Consider the following 25,951-nt stretch of genomic DNA (forward strand, 5'->3'; position numbering starts at 1 on the left):
TGACAAGCTATGTGGTTTTTTTTTTTGTCTTAGGTGCAGTTATTTTCCCACCTACGAATCCAACCTATCATTGCCGGTCCAGTCAATTGCAATCTATCAGTATTTTTCAAAATCTCTCCAAATTCATCTAACTGAAATAAACTGGTATCTTCAATCAACATTCTCAGTTTCCTTTTCACTTTGTCTTTAGCCATGGCCAGTTTAAACAGAAGCTTTTAAGACATGATGACTGTGAGGAGTAATAATTGCTTTTAAGGATGGCAATGAAAAGGCAAATAATGCACTACAGAATGGGACGCTTCCACTTCAGTCTAAATTAGTGGTAATCCTAAGAAGATCTTTCAGAAGTCATTTGGGCTTCATAAAGTCTAACTTCCAATCTTTCTGTCTTCCTCTAAATTGAACAAATGTCTATAACAAGATAATGGAAGACACAAAATCGGTAAAGCAAAGATGTCATCTGAGAGTCACCAAGCAATGACCATTACTTTAGTATTTGTAGTGACATAAAAACATATAAAAAGCCAGAAAGAATTCAAGCAATTTGGTCATTTCAATGTCAATTCCAATGTGAGAAGCAAAGATGTTAGAGGAAATACATCCTTATTACAAAGAACTTTATCTCCAGGTTTAAAAATCAAACGGCTGTGCATCTTGCCTGCATAAACTGAACAGCAAAACAGTTTCATTCAGTTTTTTGAAAGTTTAACTTACATGCTTAGCAAGAGTTTTTGAAAGACATGATTATTTAATACAACAATTTCTTTCTCAGTTTTGTCCCAATACGTTTAGCTATTCCACAGAAGGTGTATTCCATTTAGAAAAAAAGCAGAACACAAAATAACAGAAGAGGGTTAAACTTTAGAAAACATATTATTGCTTAAATTCATCTGGGAGTAAGTTGGCACAGCTCAAATATCAGAACCAAAAGACCTTTTCCATTGTATTCAGCTTGTTCTTTCATTCTTAATATGTGCAAGTAAAGAAATTTAGCAGCAGACTGCACACACTTACTCTATGGTGCTGAATTGTAATTCACTTTTCAATTCTTTTTCAATGATAGCATAAAGAAAAACCTGATGAGAAGCCATTCCTATTTATAATTCTCTTTGGCCGTTAAGTAGATGTGTCCCACAGGGCCCCAGTTCACCCATGCTGGGGACAGGGACACAGTTCACTCCACTCCTGAAAGCCCAAGCTACTTCCGGGGGAAACCAGAGGAGATTGATGCACATCCAGATACCACCCCAGCCTGAAGCAGGACAAGGCTAAGGTGTTTCCTTTCAGACAGGATCTGGGAAATGCTCCCATCTCCCACATTTCAGATGCCATCTCAGTGAGTAATGGTCTCCCACACAAACAGTTTACTGACTGTGGAGAGATTTAAATTTTTAGGTATTGCGCAATGCAAGGCAGTGGCATTTAAGTGTTCCAGTCCGGAATCTGTTGGTTTATTGAAGCATCTTCCAAACTATGGGACTACACCTAGTGTTCCTGCACAAGCACACATTGCAAGGTGGCTTCTTCTTCTTCTATCATTTCAGTTCTCAGCAAGGATTAGGAAACTTCAACCTCATTTAGCAAGTCCACATTAACAGAATGTGCTCTAATCATTATTTTCCACCTTTACCTTCAAACATAGAAAGAGACAGTCAATACAACTGGAAGTGATTTTTTACAGAATGCCTGTGGTGCCATATGCCTTTGGCATATCAGGTCCTCTGTATAACCAGTAAACACCAACAAATTGTATACTATAATAAAGCAAATGACCTGATCCTGTGGCCATACTACTCTGCTGTTTGCAGGTAGATCTGTACTCGTTGAAGATGAGACTTTCCATGTAAGTAAAATAGATCGGAGTTAGAGGTCCTGGCACCGAGTCCTGCAACAGAGACCAGAAAATCCTACTGAGCCATACAGAGTATGAGTCAGACTTGGGTGTAAGCAAATAAAGCACAGAAGCCCTCTGGGGCAGATGAATTGCCCAGGAGAAGATGCTGTTAGGATGGCTCTGAGTTTCTCATTCGTGAAACTCAGTCATGAAATTCTCTGAGTTTCTCATCTCAAGAAATAGCCATGGGACTTCATACAAAGTTTTGCCTCCCAGTAGACACTGAAATTTTTCCCTATTTTTGATCCCCAAAGGGCCAAAGGGATTCCCCCCAAAGGGATGATGAACAAGGAAGTCTGCGGCTGCTCAAAGACACATGGGAAGCCTACATGAAAACAAAGATCCACATCCTCACCTTGGCTCAGGATAGCACTGAATAGATGTGCACGTTCCTGCCTTTCTCCTCTTTATCAGTATACAGTCATCTGCCCAATCCCATGGCTTCTCCATTGCCACTGAGAATTTGCAAATTTCTCATTCCACAGCATCAAACAAAAAGCTTCAAAAAGGAATAGATGTATGAGATTTTTTCTTGGCAATGAAAATGTTTGGGAATGAAAGGGTTGAAGAGAACACACATAAGAAGCCCAGACAGCTACTCAGTCCCAGATCAGACCCTCATTTCAAAGTGAAGCACAAGCTCTCCTCTTTGTCCCAAAAAGATCACAGGATTGATGCTCCATAGCAAGACAGAACCTAATTCTGAAATAATTCAATCCACTGTCTTCACTCAAGACATGTTCCTTTCTGGGTAACAGGGAGGATGTGTCACGTGCACGTCATGTAAACATGTTATGTGATGTGTGTGCACAAGTGCATGCTTGTGTGCTTTCCAGTTAATTCTTCAGCTCCCGTGGTGTGATGTTTTGGTCTTTCTAAAAAGATAACCAGTATAAGAACGACATTTTGCAATCAAATGTTGAATGCATTTTTTATTTAAACATTAAGATTTAAATACAAAAGCTTCCGGAACAATTAAAGGATGCCAAGGAGGAAAGAGCTGAAAACTCAGACTGCATTTTCTCATTCATTGTGAAAGCAAAACACATTGTCAGCAGCAAGGCGTTTTATAGAAAAGTTTCAGATGGACAGTACAAAGACCTTTCTGCCAATATTGTCACTGAAACACCTTGCTGTCATGAAGTACATCTTTTTTTCTGATTACACCCCTTAGTGTTGGCTGACTGGTTTTTGCTGTGGGAAACAAGTAATAATTACTGCAGCATAATCTCTGCTAATATAACACAATCTTCTTCTGGGAAAAATGTCCAAACATCATTTACTTTACCCTGATAAAAATGTCTACTGCTGTTGTTAAAAGTTTTATTTGCACAAGTATGTTCCTAATCTATGTTAATTTCATGCAATATAACTCTTAATTTTTGGAATAAATATTGAGAATTGTTAGACAAAATTTCTTGGAATGCAAAATCCAAACAAACCTTTTCATTTAAGTGCAAGATTCCACCACTTTATTTACACAAGTAGCATCCTGCTCCCTATGTTATTTCAGTGCAAGCTAGAGTCTCAAGCAGTGAAAATCTGCATAGTCCCATTAGGATTTATGGCATTGTTTTTAACTTCCAATGAAAATTGGGCTGAGCAGTTTTATCTGTGGAGCAATGCACTGCCTGTAACTAGTAAAGGTGCTCAAACATAGCCCTACACTTAATAATTTGGCACATTTACAACTGGCGTTACTCAGTAACTTATCAGATGACAACAGTAGAGCTCTTCTGTAAAATATAGGTTAAGCTTATATTTGAATGACTGTACATCTGAAGTATAAAAACCACGATATGTAGTACACCTGAACAGTTAAAAAATATAACTTATTTTATTTGTAAACTATCAATGCAAGATACTCAGCAGCAAAGAAGCCATGTTCAATGTCTTCTGATCTTTTATAAAGATCAATTGCTGTAAGTAATATAATCGTCTCCAAAACATCTGAGGTTACATGTAGAAACAATCAAGGCAATATTATTTGTACATATTATTAAACATGCAAAAAACTTCCTGAAGAATATTGCCCAAATGTGTAGAAAGTCATCTGGATCTCAAATTTTCCTTGGTAGCATCTGCTTTGTAAGTATGGCTCACATGTGGCTTCAGAGTACTTCAGTTTATTTTGGAGAATTGGCACCTTTAATTACAGGCTCCCTATTCAAATATGTAGCCCAGTAAACTAAGTTAAAAGTTCCAAACAGCACTGGAAAAATTATCCGTGACATTTTGTCAATCTTACTGATGCTGTTGTAAGTCTTTTTGCTTTCAGCAGGCTTTTCTTCTGCAGACTTCACTGGAGCAGATGTAGTGTTTGAGATGACAGATGGGGCTGAGTCCTTTGGCATGTTTGGTGCAGGGGTCATCTTCCCAGTTGTGTAAGTATTAGTTGATTTATTTCCCAACAAGTTGCGCTCTTTTTTCTGCAGTGTAAAGAACAAATATTTTAGACCACATGAACAGAAAGTGGAAATATGTTCTCAAGATATTAACCGAAAAAGCTAAGCACCATAATCAATCATGCTAATAAGAGCCTGTTGGCTATTCTGACTTTGACTACCGAACAGATGGTTTTGCCTTGATTTTGTAGCCCTTTAGTCAGGTGAAACTTTCCCTGACATCTGAGTAAGCTGAGACTGACTGGCTGGACCTGCATCCCACCTGGCATGTGCATTAGCAGCTCCTTTTTTCAGGGCGATGCAGTCCTGCACCTGCAGAGGTTACTGCCCCATGGGCAGCTGACAAGACGTGAATCTCACTTCCCTGGCTGCAGCAAAGAGTGTGGGGAAGGGCTCATTGCCCCTGCCAGCTTGTCTCTTTGTATGGCTCTTCTGGGATGCCTGCGGGTACAAGCTCTCTCTACATGATTTATTAAGAGTCCTATTCCAAAGGTTTCATTTCAGCATGAAATTCAACAGTTTGTCTTTTCACAGAACAGCTCTTTTGTCCCTATTTTGGTGGGGATACTGTGGTGGAGCCCCGGCTCCATTGAGCTTTGCCATTTATTTAGGAGGACAGAGGGAGGGCTCTGTAGAGATATGTTTCATAGTATAAGTCTGCTATTATCAGAAGTCTGGTCACTGAAATCCCATGCCACATGGACTCAATGCCCAATATCCTTCTGTAAAAAGTCCTCTTCATATAGATGATAGAGACTAGTAGTCTATCTCCATGAAGAGAAGGTGTCGTATTTCCTTGAAAATTTTCCTCTATAGGGAGGTGAAAGTATGTCATGAGGTAGTTTAACTTTTTCATGAAGAAACTGAAAACTGACTATTCAGTTTTTTGAACTATGTTGAGTACCTGCTTTTTATTTTAGGTATTTAAAAAATCTAAGCTAAGCACCTTGATTTTCGCAGCTTCCTGGGCTTTTTTGCCATCCCATGCCCAACTCCTCTTGGTGAAATAATTGACTGTTGCAAATTCAATCAATGCAGAAAATACAAAGGCATAGCAAACAGCTATAAACCAGTCCATTGCAGTAGCGTAGGCCACTTTTGGCAAAGAGTTACGGGCACTGATACTTAAGGTGGTCATGGTGAGGACTGTTGTTACTCCTGCAAAGAAGGAAAAAATAAAAGAGGCAGAGATCAGTTTCCTAAGCTCTATGGGATCACTGATGAGCTATGAGCAGGTCCCAATGCAAGATACCTAAGAAGCCCACATGAAGTCAATCTCTGTTTCCATATTATGGTCCGAAAGAGTAAGAAAAAAAATGAAAGCCTCTACCCTTAAATATTTAATCCTGTGGGGTTCTGGTTATCTCTAGCTATAGTGTATTTAAATAAGTATTTTTAGGGTAACACAAGCCCAGCGTTTTTAACATTCAGAATAAAGTGGGATTGCTTAGTTTGTTTTCTTACACAGAGATTGCAGGTATGAAATTGTTGACTGTTATTGGTTTCCCTGACCATAGCTCCTCCTTTCCCATAGGCCAGTAATTGACAAAGCTGCCACTACTTTCATCTGTGGGAAGATTTCCCCAAGAGTACAAAATTCAACTCTCCGTTACACCTTTGTAAATCTAGAATGGGTACCCTCAGTCAGCAAAGGGATGCTGTTACCTGTATTCTCCCCATACAACTTGCTGAACTGATGTTTGATCAAAGCTGCCAACTGATTTCAGTAGGTTTGTACAAAAAAATTACTTGTTTAAGGACAGGTGAACAAAGTTTTATGTAATAAACTGTTCCCACTCCCCTCGTTTTTCATCTAGTGAAAATTTTGTATTTCATCAACCTTCACTTAAGAGAGTGCTTATTTTCTCCAATCTTCTAGTGATAAAACAAGTAAATTAATGACACCCCAAAGGTTTTTTCCATAACAATTTCTTTAGTAAATATACATTTTCTAAATGCAAATTCGTATTAATTTGTTTGATGGCAATAGAGATAATTGTTACTAATTAACCTCTGCATGGTTTTCCCAGATAAACATCCTACAACAGAGATAAAATGTCTTGAAGTGAAATCTGTTTCAAATGCTTAGCTAGAGTATAGTCTAAATATGATAATCTGTATGTCTTTTTGTTCTAAACCATCCAGTATTTTACCCAAGTGGAAAAAACCCAACACAAATCACACCAATCTGATTTTTCTGTCTTCTGTCCTTAACTTTCATGTAATTGATTCTTGACCAATGTCTGTCATAACTTTGTGGAAAAAAGCCCTGACAGTGTTTTTAAATGGATTTTGAGTTTGAACTGGAAGAGAACGAGGAAACGTCTACAACATCTCAAGCAGAAATAAACATTAGTGAACTGTGGTTATGTTACAGCAAATCACTTCCACAAGCCAGACCAATCCTATCTGTGTTCTAGGAGAGAGGGGGATACTCACCAAAGACAGTCCTAGCAGGGACAGATTCTCTGTTTAGCCAAAACGACACTTGTGATAAGATCACAGTCATAATGCAAGGAAGGTATGTTTGGATGACAAAATAACCAATTTTTCTTTTCAGATGAAAATGGGCTGTCATAATAGTATATTCACCTAGAAGGAGAAAAATGTGCATGTGGGTAAAACAAAGAAGGTTTACCAATCAGGGACTTAAGGAGGCCAGCTACAACCCCCTGTTTAAGGATACCACTCAGCCATTCTTAATTGCATGAAAAATGTCTGGATTTCTGCACTGTGGAAAACCAAGACTTGAGACAGAGGTGCTGCTAAATCCTCATAGTCTTCACATTCACTCCCCAGAAGCAGAAGACAATGACTGACTGCTTCTACTACACTGAAAAGCTGCAGTCCTCCTATGCAATTAGAATGCTGTGATGTCCACAGGCTTAAAAAATCTGGCTTGCTGGCACTGCCTCAGCCTTGCCTATTTTTGACCCATTCTGACAAACTCTCATACCGTAGTAACAATTAATGCTCTCTACTCTTAGAAACCTGATTTAGCAGCAGGACTTAACCTCATTAGGGCAACTGTTACTGCCAAGCCATCAGTTTTCAAGAATAAAAATGTGTCTGGACACCTTCTGCACCACACTTTAGGCATTGCCTGTCCCAGTATCTGCTGCAAAAATTGCCACTTTGCATATGGATTCTGGGATGTCTTACTGATCTGAGTACCCAAACCCTTCAGATTACTCCTCCAGGACAGAAAAAAAAAAAAAAAAAAAAAAGTCCCTCTAGTGCATACAGTTTTCCTAGAATCTGGTACACTTCAGCCCCTGGAAAAATAATCTGTTTCTGGATAGACATTGTGTCATGTCTTGTTCACCTGTACAATGAATACTGTACTGCTTGAATGGAGAGTTCACTGAAAGCTGCCACAGCAGTGCTAAATTCCATGTCTTTCTTATATGCCAAATTCACAGCATTGCCTTAATTTGTCTTTTATCAGCTCCTCTGAATTTCAGTTAAAGGCTAAAAAATGCACTCCAAAATCAACAGACCAGCTGTCACCTTCCCTAATGTTTCAGAAAAAAATCAAAACTTAACCTGCTCTTTCAGACTGTTCCTGGAAAACCATATAGTTGTTACTGAAGGCTATTGCTGATGGTTACTGTCCCCAGTTCTTTCAGACAGTTCTTGGAAAACCACATCATTTTCCAGGCTATTCATGATGGTAACTGCTCCCCAAAGCCCTAAAGCATGCCCTAAAGCAGCTAAAAGCATGCTACTATTTGCCTAGGAAAAATAAGAGTAAAAACAAAATGTAAGAATGAAAAACAACACAACCCTTCAAGCCCTAACAGTTGTCCACTCACAATGATATAAAATTAATTTAAAAGCATGCATCATTCAGTTGGGTACTGATTAATCATAGTAATGGCTGTTCTGAAATATATATTGTCCTCCAAGAACAAAACAAATATATCCATAATCTCTGTTGCAAGACTTGACTGTTAGTCTCTATAGACCAGCCACAAAAGGAAAATATACAACAGACTGATTCTGTCTTGAGTGAATAGCCTGAGTTGAGCTGTGGCCAGCATTGCTAAGTAATTAGATCTGGCAGATTATTTCTAAGCGACAATATGGCTAATTAGCAGAGAACAGGTTTACAGTGAAAGGGTTTTTGCAGGTATAGCTGCTCTGATATGTTATGCTACAGGAGCTCTGCTATTCTGGATCCATTTTACAGACCTTGATCATGCTGAGGATTTTAGACAGAAAGACTGACAAAACACAGAAATACCTTAACTGACATTCTGCCTCAATCTTTATGTCTTTCTCTGGAGTCTGATTTTCTGGTGAAATGGTTCCCTGAAGAGTGATATGGAGAAGGACAGGGAATGCTGTGAAACTGGGGAGAAAACCCCTGTGAAGCATCACCTAATTCCCTTCCATTTAGTGTAATTTTGAACCAGGGATGCTGAACATGCAATGGTCTCAGGAGGAAACCCACTTGCTCTTTATTTAGGAGTATCTAGTTTGTGGATTACCCCTAAAATATGACAAGAGTCAGCAGGGTCTGTGTGCCTGTAATCTGTTTCTCAGTTGCTACTGCACTGAGATGTGTTTGAGACACAGTTTGCCTGCTTGCAACAGAGTGACGATGTGTATTATCGATTTTGACAGTATGCTTTCAGAGCTGGAATAATAATAAAAAAAAAATCTACACAGCTTAGCAGCAGTACAGGACCCCTTTTTTTCCTTTTTAAAATGCAGAAAACAAATGCCTACATGTTGATGCCTCTCCACAGCTGATTTTTACCTTATCGTTTTCTTTAACCTATCAAAGCCCTCATCTCCACTGAAATGATAGCACTTTGATTTTGCACTTGCTCTTCTTCCAGCTAATATCTTCTCTGATTTCCCATGCTATCCTTTTCAAAAATGCCTATACTAGGAATACTTCCCCCAGCAGATTTGAAGCTTAAGAAAACCCCACAGCTTGTTTTTTAATGCCCTGGGACCACTGCTTAAAGTAAAGCTCAAAGCTGTCTGAGTTGGCCTTTGTTTATTTAGAACAAGATACTGGCTCTGTTGGAGCAGCAGAGCTCCCTTTTACTTCTGTAAGGCCACTGTTTATCCTTAGACCATAAGCTTTCTTGAGCAAGAGCTAATTTTTGTTATAGGTTTATGTAGCACTTAAAAGAGAATCCTTTTCCTGATGGGGTCCACTCAACATTGCAGAAAACAAACTATTGTTATTAAACTATAACAAATCTAGTACTAATGAAAAGCCCTAGAGCAGGAATGACTGCATTTCTTCACAGAGCTATGCTACAGTGCTGCTGGTCTTAAGGGGTTTTTTGTGCTTTAAAAGCTGCTACGGTATTTTTTTAGTATCTAGTTGAGGGAATTCTGAAGACTGTGCTTACAAATTTTCCAGGATCTTACACGCATTCTTCCACTGTCATTATGCTGAGATTCAATCAAGTACTTTAATGAGGCTGGACAAGACCCCAGTCTTTTTTGTTTATTGGATATATCTGAACTCAGGTCTATTAATGACTGTTCTAGCAGGATCCTGAAATTAGGTCTGTGACACCACCTCCCTGACATCCGGAACATTTTAGCCCATGAAAAATCCATGTGTCCTTTTATAGTGATGCAGAAGAATGATTGATCTCCAGAAAAAATCAGATTTATTTGGGGCAAAATGAAGAGTTGAATGATTCTTTTATTATTTAGGCTTTGGATATTACAGAGCTCAGGTTCCAGCTGGCAAAATATAAAAGAAGTGGGTTTATCTTTTGTTTTGTAATACTGCAGATCCTGAGTTATCTATGAGAGATTCTGAGTATGGGAACACGATTGGGCAACCATTAGTGGAAAGCAGCAAGATTCACTTGGACTCAAATCTCATATCTGATTGTTTTCAGCACTTGTACCACCAGGATATAACAGATGTTGGGTCTGTTGGAAGCAGAGTAGTCAAATATCTTCTCTTTTGGTGGAATGACATTTGGGGACGTTAGCACAAAAAAAAAAAAACCAAACCAAAAACCCAACAACAAAAACACCCCATAAAATACAACAAACAGCCAAAAAAATCGAACAGGTGGCACATGTCAGAGCTGTTTTCTGTGGCATGGCTAAAATGTTCCAAATTTCAAGACTGGCCGATGAATTAGGAATGCCAGGATATTTTTTTCTGAGAAGCTAGCCAAACTTAGCAGCTTGCCTACAAAATCAGCAGAATCCCAAGAGATTGGTGCAGGTCTGGCATTTCCATTTAAAAAAAAGAGTCTGCTAGAAAGAAGAGCATAAATGACCCATGACATCCACAAACATTTTGTCTATGCAACAGCAAGAGCTCTGTAGTTTGACTTGTGTGTCATAAAAGCCAAAAAAGATCCAAGCACTTGGATTTATGCAATAGCTTTTTGTTTTTTCTTTTCCACATTCAACAATTCAATAGAAGGAAGAAATGCTTTCAACGGCCATTCGTAAGTAATGCTGATTACTGGCCTCCTACGAGCTTGATGAAGTCCAGAAAATCCATCGCTGACTGATGCTTTCCCTGTGCAAAATCGGATTTTTGTATTTTGCTAATCCCCGGTTACAATCTGTGTCCTGCTCTTTGTGATCCACCCTGCAATCAGAATCCAGCCAGCCCAGATGTAACCCAGGACATTAATATAAAATCTTGACGTTGGAAACCAAGCATTTATTAGCATAAATCTTAAATACATGAGGGAGGTGTTTACTGTGCAGAAACTTTGGGATATGTCTGTTTCCTTGGGCTGAGGAGTACAAGGAGCTTTCACAGGCAAAGCGGCAAACTGGAAGTGGCCTGGAGCTGACACACTGGAGCACTCACTGCCTGGGCTGGATGGTTTTCTTGCTCTGAGGAGCAGGACGAGCTTGTAGGAGATGCTCCAGTACATCCTTTGGATCTTTTTCTTGGCAACAATGAAGGCGAGAGGGGAGCTGCCATTCATTGCAGAAAACAACGCGGCTATGATGGTGAACTGGTAAGGAAAAAAGTGTCTTTACTCTTTCATGGGAGATAGCATACTCATTCTTTTCCTGCAGAAGTGACCACTCTGTCTACATGCTTCTCTTGACTTTAGGTATCTTTGCTTTAGCAGCAGCTTTGTGTCTCCTGCAATGTGCAAGGGAGGGGATAATGGTCTGTAGGATGGAGATGGCAGTTGTGGTTAGTGGCTGCCCATGGCAAGCCTTCCCTCACTTTGTGTCCTGTTTGAACCATAAGCGGCAAGCTCAGATGCTCCCTCTTTTTTTGCCGTCTGGAGCACAAAGATTTATGCATCTTCATGTTTCGGTCCAGCTAACTTTGTGTGCAAGTGTACGTGTACCTGTTTTCACAACTCCTACATTTCCTGCAGATACTAACAGGTTCTTAATTCAATCTATACTTTGTCCTCTACAACTCTGCCCATCATTTTTCACCAGGTATACAATGTATCAGCAGCAGATTCTGTTGGGCTTTTCCTGCAGGAATTGCTCCCAGCCATGTTGTCACAGGCTGCTCCTTTCCCCAACCTTCCCTTCATAGCAGGCTATTTCATTCCCCCTCTTCCCTGCCCCGATGGATGCCACTAATGCTCTCCAGTTGAGTGCATTGTGTAACCTGGTTAAGCCCCCGTCCTGCTGAGCGCACGTGATCTCTGTCCCGGCCTCGACCCCCTCGGGAGTGACACACCCCCCCCCGGCACCAATGCACACCCAGGGCTGCCCTTGCGTGGGAGCCTTAAGAAGCAGGGGGGCATGGCTCACGTGGATGCCCGGCCTGGGATTAAAGCTTCTTTGCTTCCCTAATGCTGCCACATCTGGCACCTCCACTTGCAGCCTCGGAGGGAATGGGGATCCTCGGGGTTTGCACCTCCTCTCCAGCCACGTGGTCCCCTGGACACGCTGCAGAGCCACGCCAAGCCACAGCCCCCACTTGACCCTCCATTCCCTATTCCCTTCCTCCCTCCTCCTTCCCCTCCCCCCCGCGGTCTCATCAGGCAATCATTTTAAAGCGATGATTGAAACGGATCAAATGCGTGGGTGGTGTTTGCCTCCCAGGGTGGTTCCTCCCCCGAGAAAATAAGCCAGCAATAGCACCGGCAGCCTCAGTAAAGGCGATCGCCAAGAAGCTCCGTGCAGCTTCTCCGGCACTCCTGTAAATAGCAGGGGCTTGGATGCATCTTTAGCAACAGACTTGCAATGTACCTAAGAGCCAGCACATAATCCTCTCAGTGTTTAAGTGTCTCTGCTAAGTGGCCATGAACCTGCACAGGATCTCCCTAACGCTCCACATCCCACGCATACTTCTCTAGCCTTGTTGCAAAATAACCAGAGCCTGTGGATCTCCCCTCCCACTCCATCTATTATTAGCAGCCATGGGATGGAAATATTCTCTGTACCTGTGCTGGTACTGATGTTTTCGGTTCCTACAGTTTGTCCCATCAGGTGGTACTGGTTAAGTCGTGAGCCATCTTCGGCCACCACCACAGACGTTGTGGTGCTGTTAGTCCACACATAGATCACTTCAGAATTGGGGTAAGCATCTGCCAAAAAGGAGGAAAAAAGACGGTGATGAGTAAAAACCACTGTGTAATATTTTAGTGGATCCTTAAATGGTATCGGCAGGGAGAGAGAATAATGGAGGAGTGAGAGTGAATGGAGAAAAACAAATAAAGATGATATAATCATGGTCCCATATGCCCAGCTCAAAAAATATTAGGTAGAAGCCTTCTAATATAAGAGATGTGTGGGATGGTTTGTGAATGGCTGGAACAGTGGAGGTATAAATATAATCTATCACAACCACTCAATTTGGGAAAGAGCAGCTCAGACCTATATGCACCTAACTGGTGGCTTCCAAACCCCAGCAAGCTGCAAAAGGCATTTTGCTGAAGCTCCCCCTCAAAAAGATTCAGGCACCTTGAGTGCCTGGCAAACAGGGACCCTGTGTGTCTTTTCATGTCTCCAGTATAAAATTCTAAATGCATTCTACGTGTGCAAGTGCAGGGTCTGGTGTATATGCGCTGATTTTGGAATATGTACTTGTGTGTGAGGGGGTAGGTCTTGCATGATGGCTGTAGATAAAGGGAGCTGGAATATGTCTGCCTGTGCCTGTGATGCTGAAGAGCAGACACAGGATACAGGGGTGAGAATGCATGAAGGATAGCAAGAATGGGGGGGAGGAGGGGGTCTGTGCATACCAGAGCGAATGGGTGGTGGTGTAGAAACACCTGCACACCTGGAGATTTGAATGTGATTTCTCTCATGTACATTTAGAAGTCCTAGGAAATAAAGGTGGGGGCAGTACTGCCAACTCATTCCTTCCTCTATAATGCTGCCGTAACTTTTCATGTCCTAACACCTACAGTGATTAGAGTATTATAAGGAAATCTCAGTTTTCTTTTAGAAAGACAGTCAAGCTGCTTTTAGTTTTTAAGACTTCTCTGCTGATTGTCTCAAAAAATCCAAGAGCTGACTATACATTTAAATGTGTTTTATTTACTACAAATAGCTCTCACATTTTTTAGAACAGCTCTATCATTGAAAGTTTGCAAGTCACATTCCTGCAAGCTAAAATCTCTGGAAAGCAGGAAAGGCTTACTCTCCTAATATGAGGTGAAAAGCAGGTAGGCTTGGAAGTGGTCTGAAGTCAAATACTAATATCTCACCTTCTGCACTCTTTAATGCGGAAGTGCAGAATGTTTCTTTCTGGAAAAACTGGTATCCTAGCTCAGGAGACAATACATGGTGGCTTTCCAGATAAGGACAGGAGGTTAGCTTGAAGGATCATGTGTACTGGCTCCATCAGACAGTGTGTTTTGTTTGCTAGAGCTAGTAAGCTGTCTTGGAAAGCTGCAGCTCCATGGAGGACTTAAAAAAATTTACAGACAGTGGGTCAACGTGAGCTTCTGAGGCACTGCAAGGGGAACAAATATGCTAATGTGATCCCTGGATCCATACAACAAGGAATGTCAAGCAGAAAACTGCAAGTGATCCTGGTTCAGGCTAAGAGCACATGTGTGTAGGACAGTGAGCTTCACATCACTCGAATGCTGGACCAGGCAGCAGGGAAGAAAGCAGCACCTTTTTACACTGTTATTAATGTTACTGTGCCATATGTGGGAGACAGAACACTAGGCTAGATACACCTTTGGTCTAACTGTTTATGGCTATTCATCCACACCTCAGAAAATACATAGAAACAATGAGGACAGAGAGAGGGAGAGAATTCAAAAGAGGGTTACAAATATCTCCAGGGACTGGAAAATAAGTCATGATTTTAAACTTAAGCAGCTCAACTTACTCAGCTCACTGACAAGAAGCTGAGATGTGGCTCAAGCTCTGAGTATAGATACTTGCATACAGAAATCTAAAACCAGGATGAATCTCTTGTACTGTAACAAAAGGTGTCTGAAAGATTGTTCCAGGCAGATTCAGATGAAGAACAGGGCACAATTTCCTAATTAGGTGGAGGGTGGGTAATTACACTGTGGATAACCTGAGGAAAAAAAATATGGACTACTGTCACTAGGATGATAATGGTGAGTTGAAATCTTTTTTTGTCACATATCTGACAGTTGCTGTGTTCAGGGCTGGAGCTGATCCAGGGTTTGGAAGTTCAGGATCTATAAGTCCTTCATCCCTTGTTAGCCATGCAGGACTGCCCACATGCCTTCCTTATGCTTGCATTTGTAGCTCTGCAGTAAAATTACTGTAATTACATGTCATGGTCTGCTATGAAAGGCTAAGAAGGAATGGCTTCCCTATTTCAAAATATTTGCATCACAAAAATTTCAGCTTCCCTTTAGAGCTGAGATGCTTTATCTCAGAGATGATTACAAGCTCACAACATGCTGTAAATAATTTCAAAGCCAGATCCGGAGAAGGCAAGTTGGAGGAGTTGGGTCCGTTTAAAAATGTGATGCAGAAAAGCCTCCTTTTTTAAATGCGTGTCTGGTATATGTTGTTCATGTGCTGATATTCCCAGTGAATGTGGGATTTATTTAGGCAAATTTGGGATTGTTAGAGAATTTGATTTTTAGCCATGTTACTTTCTATGCAAAAACCTCCAGCACTGAATTTTTTTTTCTGGGGTTATCCAGAAGTATCCCACCTCAGCAGTTCCCTGTTTCTGCAATGATCACAGCCACTGGGATAATTGGATTTGTCCTGGGAGTGTCCTCCCAGCAGTGCCTCTGCTTTAAATTGCAGGATTTACTGGTTATTGAAATACATGAACCAGTACAGGGTTGGAGGCTCCTACTCTGGAAAAGCCCAGCAATTCCTCTTGTAAAAAAAATCTGCAATTCAAACAGAGGCCAGAAGGTGCCAAAACTCCATCCAGATCTCACAGATAGGCTCAAGCAATACTTCATGAGGCTGTTTTCTTTCAAAACTATGCCAGGGAAGGGAGGTTACCCATCCCAGGCCAGCTGGTGTGAAGAGGTAGCACTCAGGCAGGCAAGAGCACAAGATGAGGCCAGTCCCTGCCTGGGAGGAAGGCTCTAGCCTGTAGCGTCTTTCTCACACAAAAATAACTATTGCAAGACGGAGAGTTTCACCACTGCTTGGCCAGGAGTAGAGTATCTATGGGAGAAGGGAGAATAGCCCAGCTGGAAGAGATTCTTGTGCAAGGGCACATAGAGGGCTTTAAGACACAACAGATAACAGATGTGTTCCTGCAGAGCCCAACCTAAACCAGTGCAACCTGCAGTGATTTTACCTCCTCAAGAGAAGTCTGCCACATTAGGAATAGCATGAATTTACCCCATTCTAGAGACATTCTATTGTGATGGGATCACATATATGGCATGATCCTCATCTATCTTCCATGCAAATGTTTTAAGAAGCTCTAATATAAGATTTTTGACTTATTGCCTCCTTTTCTTACTATAGGCCATGTTCTGACAGGAAAAAGCCATCCCGTTTACCTCGGTGTGGCAGCTGCACCACAGACTGTATCTTTTCTGGTCATCTAGATAAGGGACATAACCTACTTTTAGCAGGTATTTGTCTTCCTACTGCAAACCTTCTGCCATGTCTTCCCAGAAGCCTCAAACTCCAGTTATCCCAAACTCAACAACTAGAAGCTCCAGCTCTGCTGCTGATTACCCCTGCAGTATAATTAGGCCCAGTCATACTGAAAGATGAAAGTGTAGGTGTAGTCTAGAATAATGTTAATTTCCTATTGGGGTAGAACAGATGCTAATGGAGAGATGGTATTATTCACTGTCTATCAAATTGTGTAAAAACCCCCTTCCACTTAAACAAAGTTTCCAGTAGGTTGCCTACTAGCCATGCTTGCTGAAGGACTAAAGAACTTCAGCTTGTGCTGTCTAGAATTATAGGAAAGGTTTACTCATGATAAGGAAATATGGCCCTCATCTCCTCTACCTGACACACAGGGTGGGGACATCTCCCAGAGGGTGATAGGAAAATGTAGTAGTGGCTCTCGGACAGCAAGCTGAGACAATAATGCTGGTAGTGTTGTAAAAGCAAGCTCAAATTCAAAGCCACTGAACATCCAAACGAGACTGCTTGGTGTTTATTCTGGAGTAATGAATCCAAATAATTAATTTGGTGTTTACAATAATTTTGCTGGCTTGGCAAAGAAAGGAGGAAGCCTTGTTAAACTATCCTTTCTCTTCTAAGCTCACTTTTTCAAAAAGAAGAAAAAAAAAGGGTAGCAGTTGAGATGAACAGCTAAAATTACAGAGAATTATAATGTTATTAAATGTGAGAAAATGACAACAGACATTTATTTCTAGTGGACAGCTGATAAATTGCTACAGGCTTATCACCTACCAGGATGATGAAAGAAGTAATTTCTTCTCATATCTATTTATTGATGAGCAGATTTATTTTTCTGCATTCTAGCATCCAACACACACCGCACAATATAAAAATGGTAGAGGTCCCTTACTCTTCTCCCACACTCTTCCTGCTCCTGTATGTCTTGCAAGGAAAGCATGACATGGTCTTTCTTATGCCAGTGGGCATATGAACAGTGGGCAGAGGAGTAACCACAGCCAAAGAGAAGATATACATTAAGAAAAAGTCTAGCAAAGCAGAGCAGTTAGTTGGTAAGACCTGGAGAATCCCTGACATTGGCCTCGGAATTGAGGAGTGTCCTGTTTTCATTTGCAAATCAAACAGTGTGAGCAGTGTAGCATCTTCCATTCAAAAAGCAACCCACAAGCAGGGAGTTTTGTCCTGCCACTGCCCCCAGCACAGGGCAGTGGTGGCACCTGTGGCTACTGACAGACACCCTCCTTCTCGCCTTTCTTTCTTCCATATTTGGAATAAAATCCAGGAGAAAAAAAAAAGGGGGGGGGGCAAGGAGGGGGGGAAGAGTGTTTCTTTGCACCTTATGTCAAATAAACCTAAATGTAGATGGATGAATCCAAACTTTGAGTCTGTGGGACCCAGTCTGTGGGTATTTCTAGGACTGATTTTTTTTTAAGCTATAACCCAGAAAAAAAATCACCACTGATATCTGCCAATAGATTTTCATATCTGCATTACAGGGCATAAAAAATTTAGGAACAAAGAATCCCCCTCCAAAGCACCCTCTAAACCCACAGAAGCCATAAAGCAGTGTCTGCATAATTAAGTTAAGACAACCTGGACAGCATGGGATCTGTGTGTATGGGTGCCCACCTGGCATGCTTGAGCTTTGTTCCACAATTAAACAGACCATTTATCCACAAGCCATGGCTGAAAATTTTCTTTCAGAATTATGCTAGTTGGAGGCTGAATTAACTTAGAGACATACCGTAGAAAGATGACTTTTGACTTTTCTATTTTATTCATTACAATTGTGCAGTTACATTCCAAGCCTTTATCATCATGACATTTAGTACATGCCACAAGGATCATCGGACTGCCTAATCTTGGAAGTACTGCTAATCCCCGTCAAAGTCTGTTGATTGGGAAAGATGTGCATAAATTGTCAGCTTTTTTAGAAACTCTAATTGCAATCTGAATACACATACAAATATCTATCTTATCTAACCATTAATGTATTTGACTGACTTAGATGCTGTTATATAACTCAGCAGTGATCCAGATTTACAGCCTTTCAAAGACTCCTGCAGGCAGTAAAACAGCACTGCTACTAAGCCATCATGTACCAGCTTGAATGCTAAGAGTCAGGCTGGGTTTCTTGTGGTTTTTGCACAAATACTTTGTAGCCCATTACAAAGCATCTGTCAACAGGCCAGATTTGAGCTCTGTAATTGGACTTTCCCATTAAATTGAGTTTATAAGAATGAATCAATGTACAAATGAGATCACTCTATTGGGACAACAAGTGGAAAAGAGATCTAGTAAAAATGTAATTTTAAATATAAAAATAATAAGACGTGGTACTAGATATGCATGATCTAGATGTAGGGGGAATAGCTTTTTATAACAGTAAGTTTTTAATGTAAAATAGCAATTTAAACACTAAGATAAATGTATTCACATATTAAATAATGAAGAGCCTAAAATAAAGACTGTATGATGAATTCTGCTGTTCTTAAGAGAATTTTAGGGTTGTAGAAATTATTTTAGGGACCTGAAATCATCAGAATTAAGACTGATGATTTAAACTGGCATGAGTTTACAGCATATGGAATAAACAGCATGCATTATTTTAAATACATGCCACAGACAAGAAGTGTATTGTGTACAAATACACGTGTCTACAAATCCACATAACACAGAGTCACAGAATGGTTGGGGCTGGCAGGTATATCTGGAAATCATCCTGTCCCATACCCTGCTCAGACAGGGACACCAAAGGCAGGTTTTCCAGAACCATGTCCAGTCTGGTTTTGAATAGCTCCATGATATTCAAATCTTTCTAGCCAATCTGTTCCAGTGTTTGGTTACCCTCACAGTAAAAGCATGTTTTCTTCTGTTCAGATGGAATTTAATCTTTTTTAACTTATGCCCCCTGCCCCTTATTCTGCCAGTGGGCACCACTGAGCAGAGCCCAGCTCTTCATGCCTACCCTCCCAACCCCCACCTTCCGTATTTATACAGATGGATGAGGACCCCCTGAGCCTTCCCTTCTCCAGGATGAACAGTCACAGGTCTCTTGGTCTCTCCTCATAGTAGAGGTGCTCTGGTCCTTAAGTGATCGTTGTGGCCCTGCACTGGACTCTCTCCACAGTCTGTATTTTTCTTCCACTGGGAAGCTCAGAATGGGGCACAGTGTTCCAGATGTGAGTAGAAGTTAAATGCTCAGAATGAAACTTTTTTTGAACGACACAATATCATCTAGAGCCAACAGCTGAGGACATCCAAGGAGGAAATTATTCATGAACTTGGAACAATTCTTGTATGAAAACTGATGACAAAAGACTATAGGACACCACTGGCTGTGAAATGGGCAGTTGGAAGTTCAGTCATACTAAAATTATAATTTCTGTCCTTCCTGAATTTAAAATAAAAATAAAGCTTCGTAACAAAAGTAGTATTTTATATGTTTTCCTGACACACATTTTTATTTGATCTTTTTGTCACATTCTGCAGGGAATAGAATAGGATGTTCTGAAAAATGTGCCAGACAGGTCTCGAGAGACTTCACTACTAAGCAACACTAATGTACTCTACTGATCATTGCTAAGAAATAAAGCCCTAAGTTAGATCAAAATGATTCCGTTTCAGAATGTAATTTATAAGTCACCTCAGGAAAACGTGGGAATAGAAATATGATAGAAGTGTCTGTGGCTTGGAAATTAAATGGAAGCACAGACTGTACCCACAGGGTGGTGAAACATACAGAACTGAAGATGTCTGTGAAATTCACTCTGAGACCCATCATTTTGCAGAATCCATTTTCTTAAGTTTTTCAAAGCAAGAAACAGGTGGGAGGTCCTGCACAATTTTAGAAGTTCTAGTTCGTGGGAGAAAAGTCTAAATATGACCCGACTTTAAGGTCAAAAATATAAAGCCAAGGGGAAAAAAACCCAAATCCTTATAATTTTTGACTGAAAGCTACTTTGGGATTTTGGAGGTGTGATTCATAATTAGCACAGGCAAGTTTGCTGACTGCTTTAATACAATAAATTGACTATTTGCAAGTTGGTACACTAAATCACAGTCATACTGATGATGCATGTAACACAAATACTAATGAACAGTTGTCCTGATACTTCAGTCAGACATAGCCCCTTCACAGGATGCTATTCCACCATTTAAGAACAGAACTGAGCTAAGAGCTGTGCAGAGTAATACAGAATGTTTTCTAAGGATGATTGTGAAGACAGTGCAGCAATTTGAGGGATGCCTCTTAAAGAGGTGCCCATATTTGCCACCATGCAGGCAATATCACCGGTGAGAGCATCCTGCTTGCCCCTAGGGCAATGGGGGAGCAATCAGAGGGGTGCATCTGTTTTCCAAGCACTGGGATCACAACTGGGAGTGACTGCTTGCTGTGAAATCTGACATATAGACATTAAAAACCAGGCATGGCACACCAAATAGAGATGTGTGTCCCAGGATAGCAGGGCTTCACTCAGAAAAGGAAAAAAAAAACAAACAGCAAAGAAAATGTTTTTCCGTAGGGCAGCCTGGAGCATGACAAACAGCAAACAGACACGTAGGTGTAGACAACTAAATTCTGCCACCTGCCATTGTGGGATGCCTGTCATGAGCTGACTGAAAGGGGTGACTAAACGGGGGGGCTGTTACACATTCAGTGCTCCAAGGTACCAGCAGCACCAGGTCATCTTCCGAAAATCCTTGGTGTCATCTGAGAGCTGATGTTAGGGAACAGGTTACAGCTTCCTTCTTTTGTCTCGTCCAGTTTCTTCGTCTCACTGCAGTCGGTATTCACAATACAACTTCTTGCTTTATTTTCAAGTTTAGTGGTAGCTGTCTCAATCTAGAACTAACCTGAGAATTGATTTTACATCACCATTTAATGGTGACTACACAACTGCTTTTCATATGGAATGTGTCAAAATATCCACTGTAAGAGGACTAGAGCAACAAAACAGTAGGATATGCTGGGATGATATTTAAAATATCCTGGGATGTTTCTGACCTTATGTTGGTCTTTCCAGGCCAGGAATATGGTAATTCCAAGTCAGTTGGCCAGTTTGAGTGCTGTACTAACATTTAATGAACTTTGAATTTACAATCGGAATATTAGGCAGTTATATTAAATGCTTCATTAGGAAAAACGCCATGGTCATGAGAAAGATTTAAAGAAATTTAATTTACTTTTTGCAAGGCAAACAAAAGTATCCTCCAAAGTATGGCTGACACCATTACTCATTTTGCATAGTACCTTTACTCTCTGAGCAATCTTGATTGCAGTGGTCCATTCAGTTTGCAAGCTGCCACTTAATATCAGCAAAGCTAATTTGACCAGTTCTTCAGGACTGTCACTGGACCTTCTTTTGCGAAATGTGGAGTAAATTTTAGAAAATGCTATATTTGATGTTGTTGTGGAAGGTACCTTCACAAACATGGTATTTTTGGCCACACCTAACAGCACAGAATGAAATTGTGGCCTCACCGCAATCTACAGACATTCTTCCCACCCATTTGAGTGGCACCAGGAACTCAAACATCATAGTTAGTGTATCTACTGAGCTTACCATTCAAAGCACCCTCACTTATAAATCAGTATGGCCTGAAAACAGCTGAGACTGATCGGAACTATTGGCAGAGCTGAATATATACCTTTGTTTCTGAATCCAGTCCCTTAATTCAGACATTTACAAATCTCAGAAGTACTGCTACATTAATAACACTGTGAAAATGTGTAATCAACAGGTATGTAGAGATAGCAAGCTGAAATATTATTATTCAAACACTTTAATACTGCTTCTAGATTGCAATCACAAAACTTATTCCCTACGCCAAAGGTGCAGTCATCTAAAGCTCAGAAGATGGATTATAGACTCCTGCCATGGGACACAGTGCAGGCCTGTATTTAATAGAACGGGATAAAATCTCCCGAGGCCATCAGTTCAAACTGCCCAACCTCAGTGATGGATACAAGGAGCCTCTCTGAGGTGAGCTGTGTCTGACCAGAGGCACTGCCATTTTGCCTGCTTTATGCTACAATACTCAGGCACACACCCCCTCTTTGGGAACTGTCCTCTCCCAGTCATGGAGACCCAGATCCAAAGGTGCTCACGATCTCATCTTCTCTGTGCACAAATAAAACATCTCCTTATTTACAGCCATCAGCTGTAAATCTCCTCCTAAAATAGGAGGAGATTAACCTGAGCCTAAAAATATCTACCTCTCTCCCCTAAGAGGGTGAGAGCAATCAGCTCAGCTGTATATATTTACTTTACAGAAATATAAATTTAGGAGGGAGGAATCCCAGCTTTGCTGACAGATTTATCTCTGGGATGTTTTCAGCAAAATGGTTAGCTGCTAGCAGAGACTGGCCGTGAGGACTCTTTCAGTGGAGAAGGAGAAAAAAAAAGAGAAGGCTTATCAGGCTTTCCCTCTTCCCACTCCTCCTTCTGTCTTGTTTCTTCATGGGGGACAACATGAAACAACTATTTCCTTTGAAGAAACTTGCTGGGCTGGGACTGCAGCAGTGCTAGATGACAACTTAGACTAACTTGGCTCTCTGTGTAGGAGAGGAGGCTAATGTGCAATTCAGGGGAAGGACTTGCTGGCCCACCAGAGACTGAGGTGTCATAAAGGACCTGCCAGACTAGAAAATGAAATCCAAGTTTGAGCAGTGTCTTGGAGCTTTTTTCCTCCCCCCAAAACCCCAGGCACGTAATTTTGTCATTAATGTACTGCAGTAGCACTAGGAGACTCTAATTGAACCTAGGGACCCATAACGACAGAGGCAATAAAAGCAAGTAATGAACCGTTCTATCTTAGCTCAGAAGAGACTGTAATTGCTCTTTGCCTCCTTTATCCCCACCTACAAAATGCAGGCAGCAGAGACCTTCCAACCTCATACTGGCATCATGAGAATGATTCCAGAAACATTTATGAAATGCTTACAAGCCATGAAAACAGCCACCTTAGAAAATATGAGACATTGAAAACCTCACTTGTACAACAGTGGAGCAGTATTTAGCCACTTGTCATATTTACAAATAATATCCCATTTGCCAGTGGTATAAACCCGTGCCCCATGGCTGGCAACCATAAGCCCTGGTGCTGCCTTTTGGGGCATTGTGAGCCCAGCAATCCCTTTGCAGGTTTGCACTCAAGAGCCATTTGAAAGCTTAAGCACAGTAAGCACAGGGTCTCAGCATGTTATTTTCTACTGCTGACAACTCAAATTCAATCACTCCTGTCCTGTAACCAGGAAGTTGCGCAGACTTTAAATTTAGGCTGAAACCTCCAGTGTGGGAAATGCATGCTGATGTTTGTTCCATCAGCAAAGCACCCTGGATCTCCATGCCACTCCACCACAATCCTGTCTAGACCTCTTTCACAAGACAAAAACCCCACTGCTGAAAACTCCACACCAACTCTTCCCCCTGCCTGAACTGCTCTTTCCTTGCACTCAAAAATGCCACCAGTTGACCTTTTCTACCCCCAAAAGCTTGACGTATGTGGGCCATCTTGTGATGAGGAGCCTGCTCCCAGGGCAGGCAGCACGTAGGCTTCCAGTGGTGGCTGCTCAAGGGGCTCTCTGCAGCTGCTACAAAAGCCGCCACTGGCACCCCAGGAATGTCCTTAACATACAAAAATGGGCTTCATTAGGGACAATCCTGCCTGTGCAGGGGCTGGTAGGGAGCCAAGCCCTCGGCTGCTGCAGGTTGACAGAGTTTGCAGCCTGGGGTTAGTGCTGGCTGCAAGATAGAGGGGGAAGACAACAGCTTTTTCGGACCACATGGCAAATGCCCTGTGCAAGCAATTGTTCTTTCTGAGTCCCTTTTTCCACTATAAACCTAAGTGGGAAAAACTCATTTGCTTCTAAGAAATGGGTGAGCAGTGTAGGAGGTGACTGACCCAGAGCTGGGCACTATTCGCAGGTAAGCCATCACTCAGCCAGGGGAGTGGGCTACAGTGAATGCTGCTGTTTTAATGTATTTTTTTAAATTAGCTCAGTGGAAAACAGTAACCATGTATACATGACAAAGTCTTTGGAAAGTTAAATAGCTACAGTAACTGCAAGTGCTTGAAGAGTATACTAGCAGAGTTTCTCAAGCCTTTCCTAGAAAGTCCTGAATGTGTGTCACTGTACACTGTAATGGGCAAAGAAAAACTGACTACGTGAACATTTTAAAGAGCTTTTAAAAAGGGCCCTTTTCCCTTTTGTCATACTAAAAAGTATCCTTTCTATGGGAAACCTACCAGACAAGTGAGATTTTACAGTCATACTCATTTGCAAGTTCTGATGCAGACTGGAGTCCCATAACAACAACTGCTGCAGAAACCCACACCACACAGTTCAGGTCCAGAACCCTACGTTTTAATTTCTAAGTAGATTCCTATTAAGAAAGCTTCTTAGATGTCTGGAATACTTGAATATTTTCTTTTAAGCACCACTCTTGATGAATATCCCGCTCTTTGGGAGTTCTGGGCTGCGTTGTTCCACCCTGACTGTGGGACTCAATACAAGGATGGAACTATTGGCAGCACTGACTGCTTGAAATGCTGGACTACAAGAGTCTATCTTGCTATACATGTGTATCTGAAATGACTTCAGGCTATGTTGCAACACCTGTAAAAAGGCTTAAGTATCTATTGTTATAACCCACTGCACTCAATGCAGAAGAAACTTTTATAAGCTTGGCTTATAAAAGATGCTTGCAGAAATGGTAGAGTTGTCCCCATAGTGAAGATTCCTGCTGACTGTTTCATTAAGATCCTTTAAAAAATGGGACTTCCAGCAGAAACAGTGAAAATAGTCCCTAGGAGAGATAAAAAAGCTCACCACCAATATAACATAACACCTAACTAATCTACAGCAGTGACTGTTTCTTCTGAACAAAGTATGGTCTTGTATTTCTGAGGTAGCAATGCAGAGAAAAATAGACATCTAAGTTACACCAACTAGGGTATCATACACTTATCTACTTCTGAGCTACCAGTGCAGAAAAATAGGAACTTCTAAAATATGATTCATCTTATCCTTAGGCTGGTATCAAAAATAGTTCTAATGAATCTAACTGCAGAAGTGCTGACTTCCTTTCAGTGGCCATAAAGGGATTCTAGACGACTAACTGGGACATATTTGTCTATCTGAAATTGTCACAGATCCATCCTGTCCATTCCCTAAGCCTTTGCTGTCAATGCAAGGCTTTTGATGTGGGCCAAATCACTGTGTTCATTCTGCACTATAACATTTAATTTTTTAAACAACACAGTCCCATGACAAGTCATGTGTCCATAATTCCAAGGAAACTAGAGGCAAATTACAGCAATACCATTAGGTGGTCTCCACCTCCTCCATTCATTCTAAAGGTTGAACGGAAAACTAGTTCAGGCTAGATGCCTGTGCTTTACTAGCTTGCTATTAAAACTACTCACTTAAGTAAAACTACTATGGTGGTTCAAGCTAGTTGTCTAGACCGCCTTTCTGATGCTGCCACAAGCATCTCTTTATTGTGTCTGGAGATCTAGCTTCTAAACAGCTAAAAGTTAGGGAAAAAGTATTCCAACTAAAGTGGTAGTTAGTAGTTGGTGGTAATATGGGGTTGGAAGAGAGAGAAAAATATATTGAGTGTCTTAGAAATATTTATTT

The 25,951-nt window shown here is 41.1% G+C and overlaps 1 protein-coding gene across 1 annotated transcript in view; it reads right to left on the reverse strand.

Moving 5' to 3' along the window:
- Positions 1-2,811: 2,811 nt before the first annotated feature.
- Positions 2,812-25,951, reverse strand: part of GABRA5 (gamma-aminobutyric acid type A receptor subunit alpha5) — a 53,237-nt gene continuing 30,097 nt past the window's right edge. Inside the window, exons 6-9 of the mRNA XM_064646231.1 lie at positions 12,675-12,818; positions 6,739-6,891; positions 5,246-5,457; positions 2,812-4,323 (exon numbers count right to left, since the gene is read on the reverse strand). Coding sequence (XP_064502301.1) covers positions 4,021-4,323; positions 5,246-5,457; positions 6,739-6,891; positions 12,675-12,818 — 812 coding nt within the window. The 3' untranslated portion in view covers positions 2,812-4,020. The remainder of the gene's footprint in view (positions 4,324-5,245; positions 5,458-6,738; positions 6,892-12,674; positions 12,819-25,951) is intronic.

The sequence above is a fragment of the Pseudopipra pipra genome, chromosome 2 (genome assembly GCF_036250125.1).
Source record: "Pseudopipra pipra isolate bDixPip1 chromosome 2, bDixPip1.hap1, whole genome shotgun sequence".
Lineage (NCBI taxonomy): Eukaryota > Metazoa > Chordata > Aves > Passeriformes > Pipridae > Pseudopipra > Pseudopipra pipra.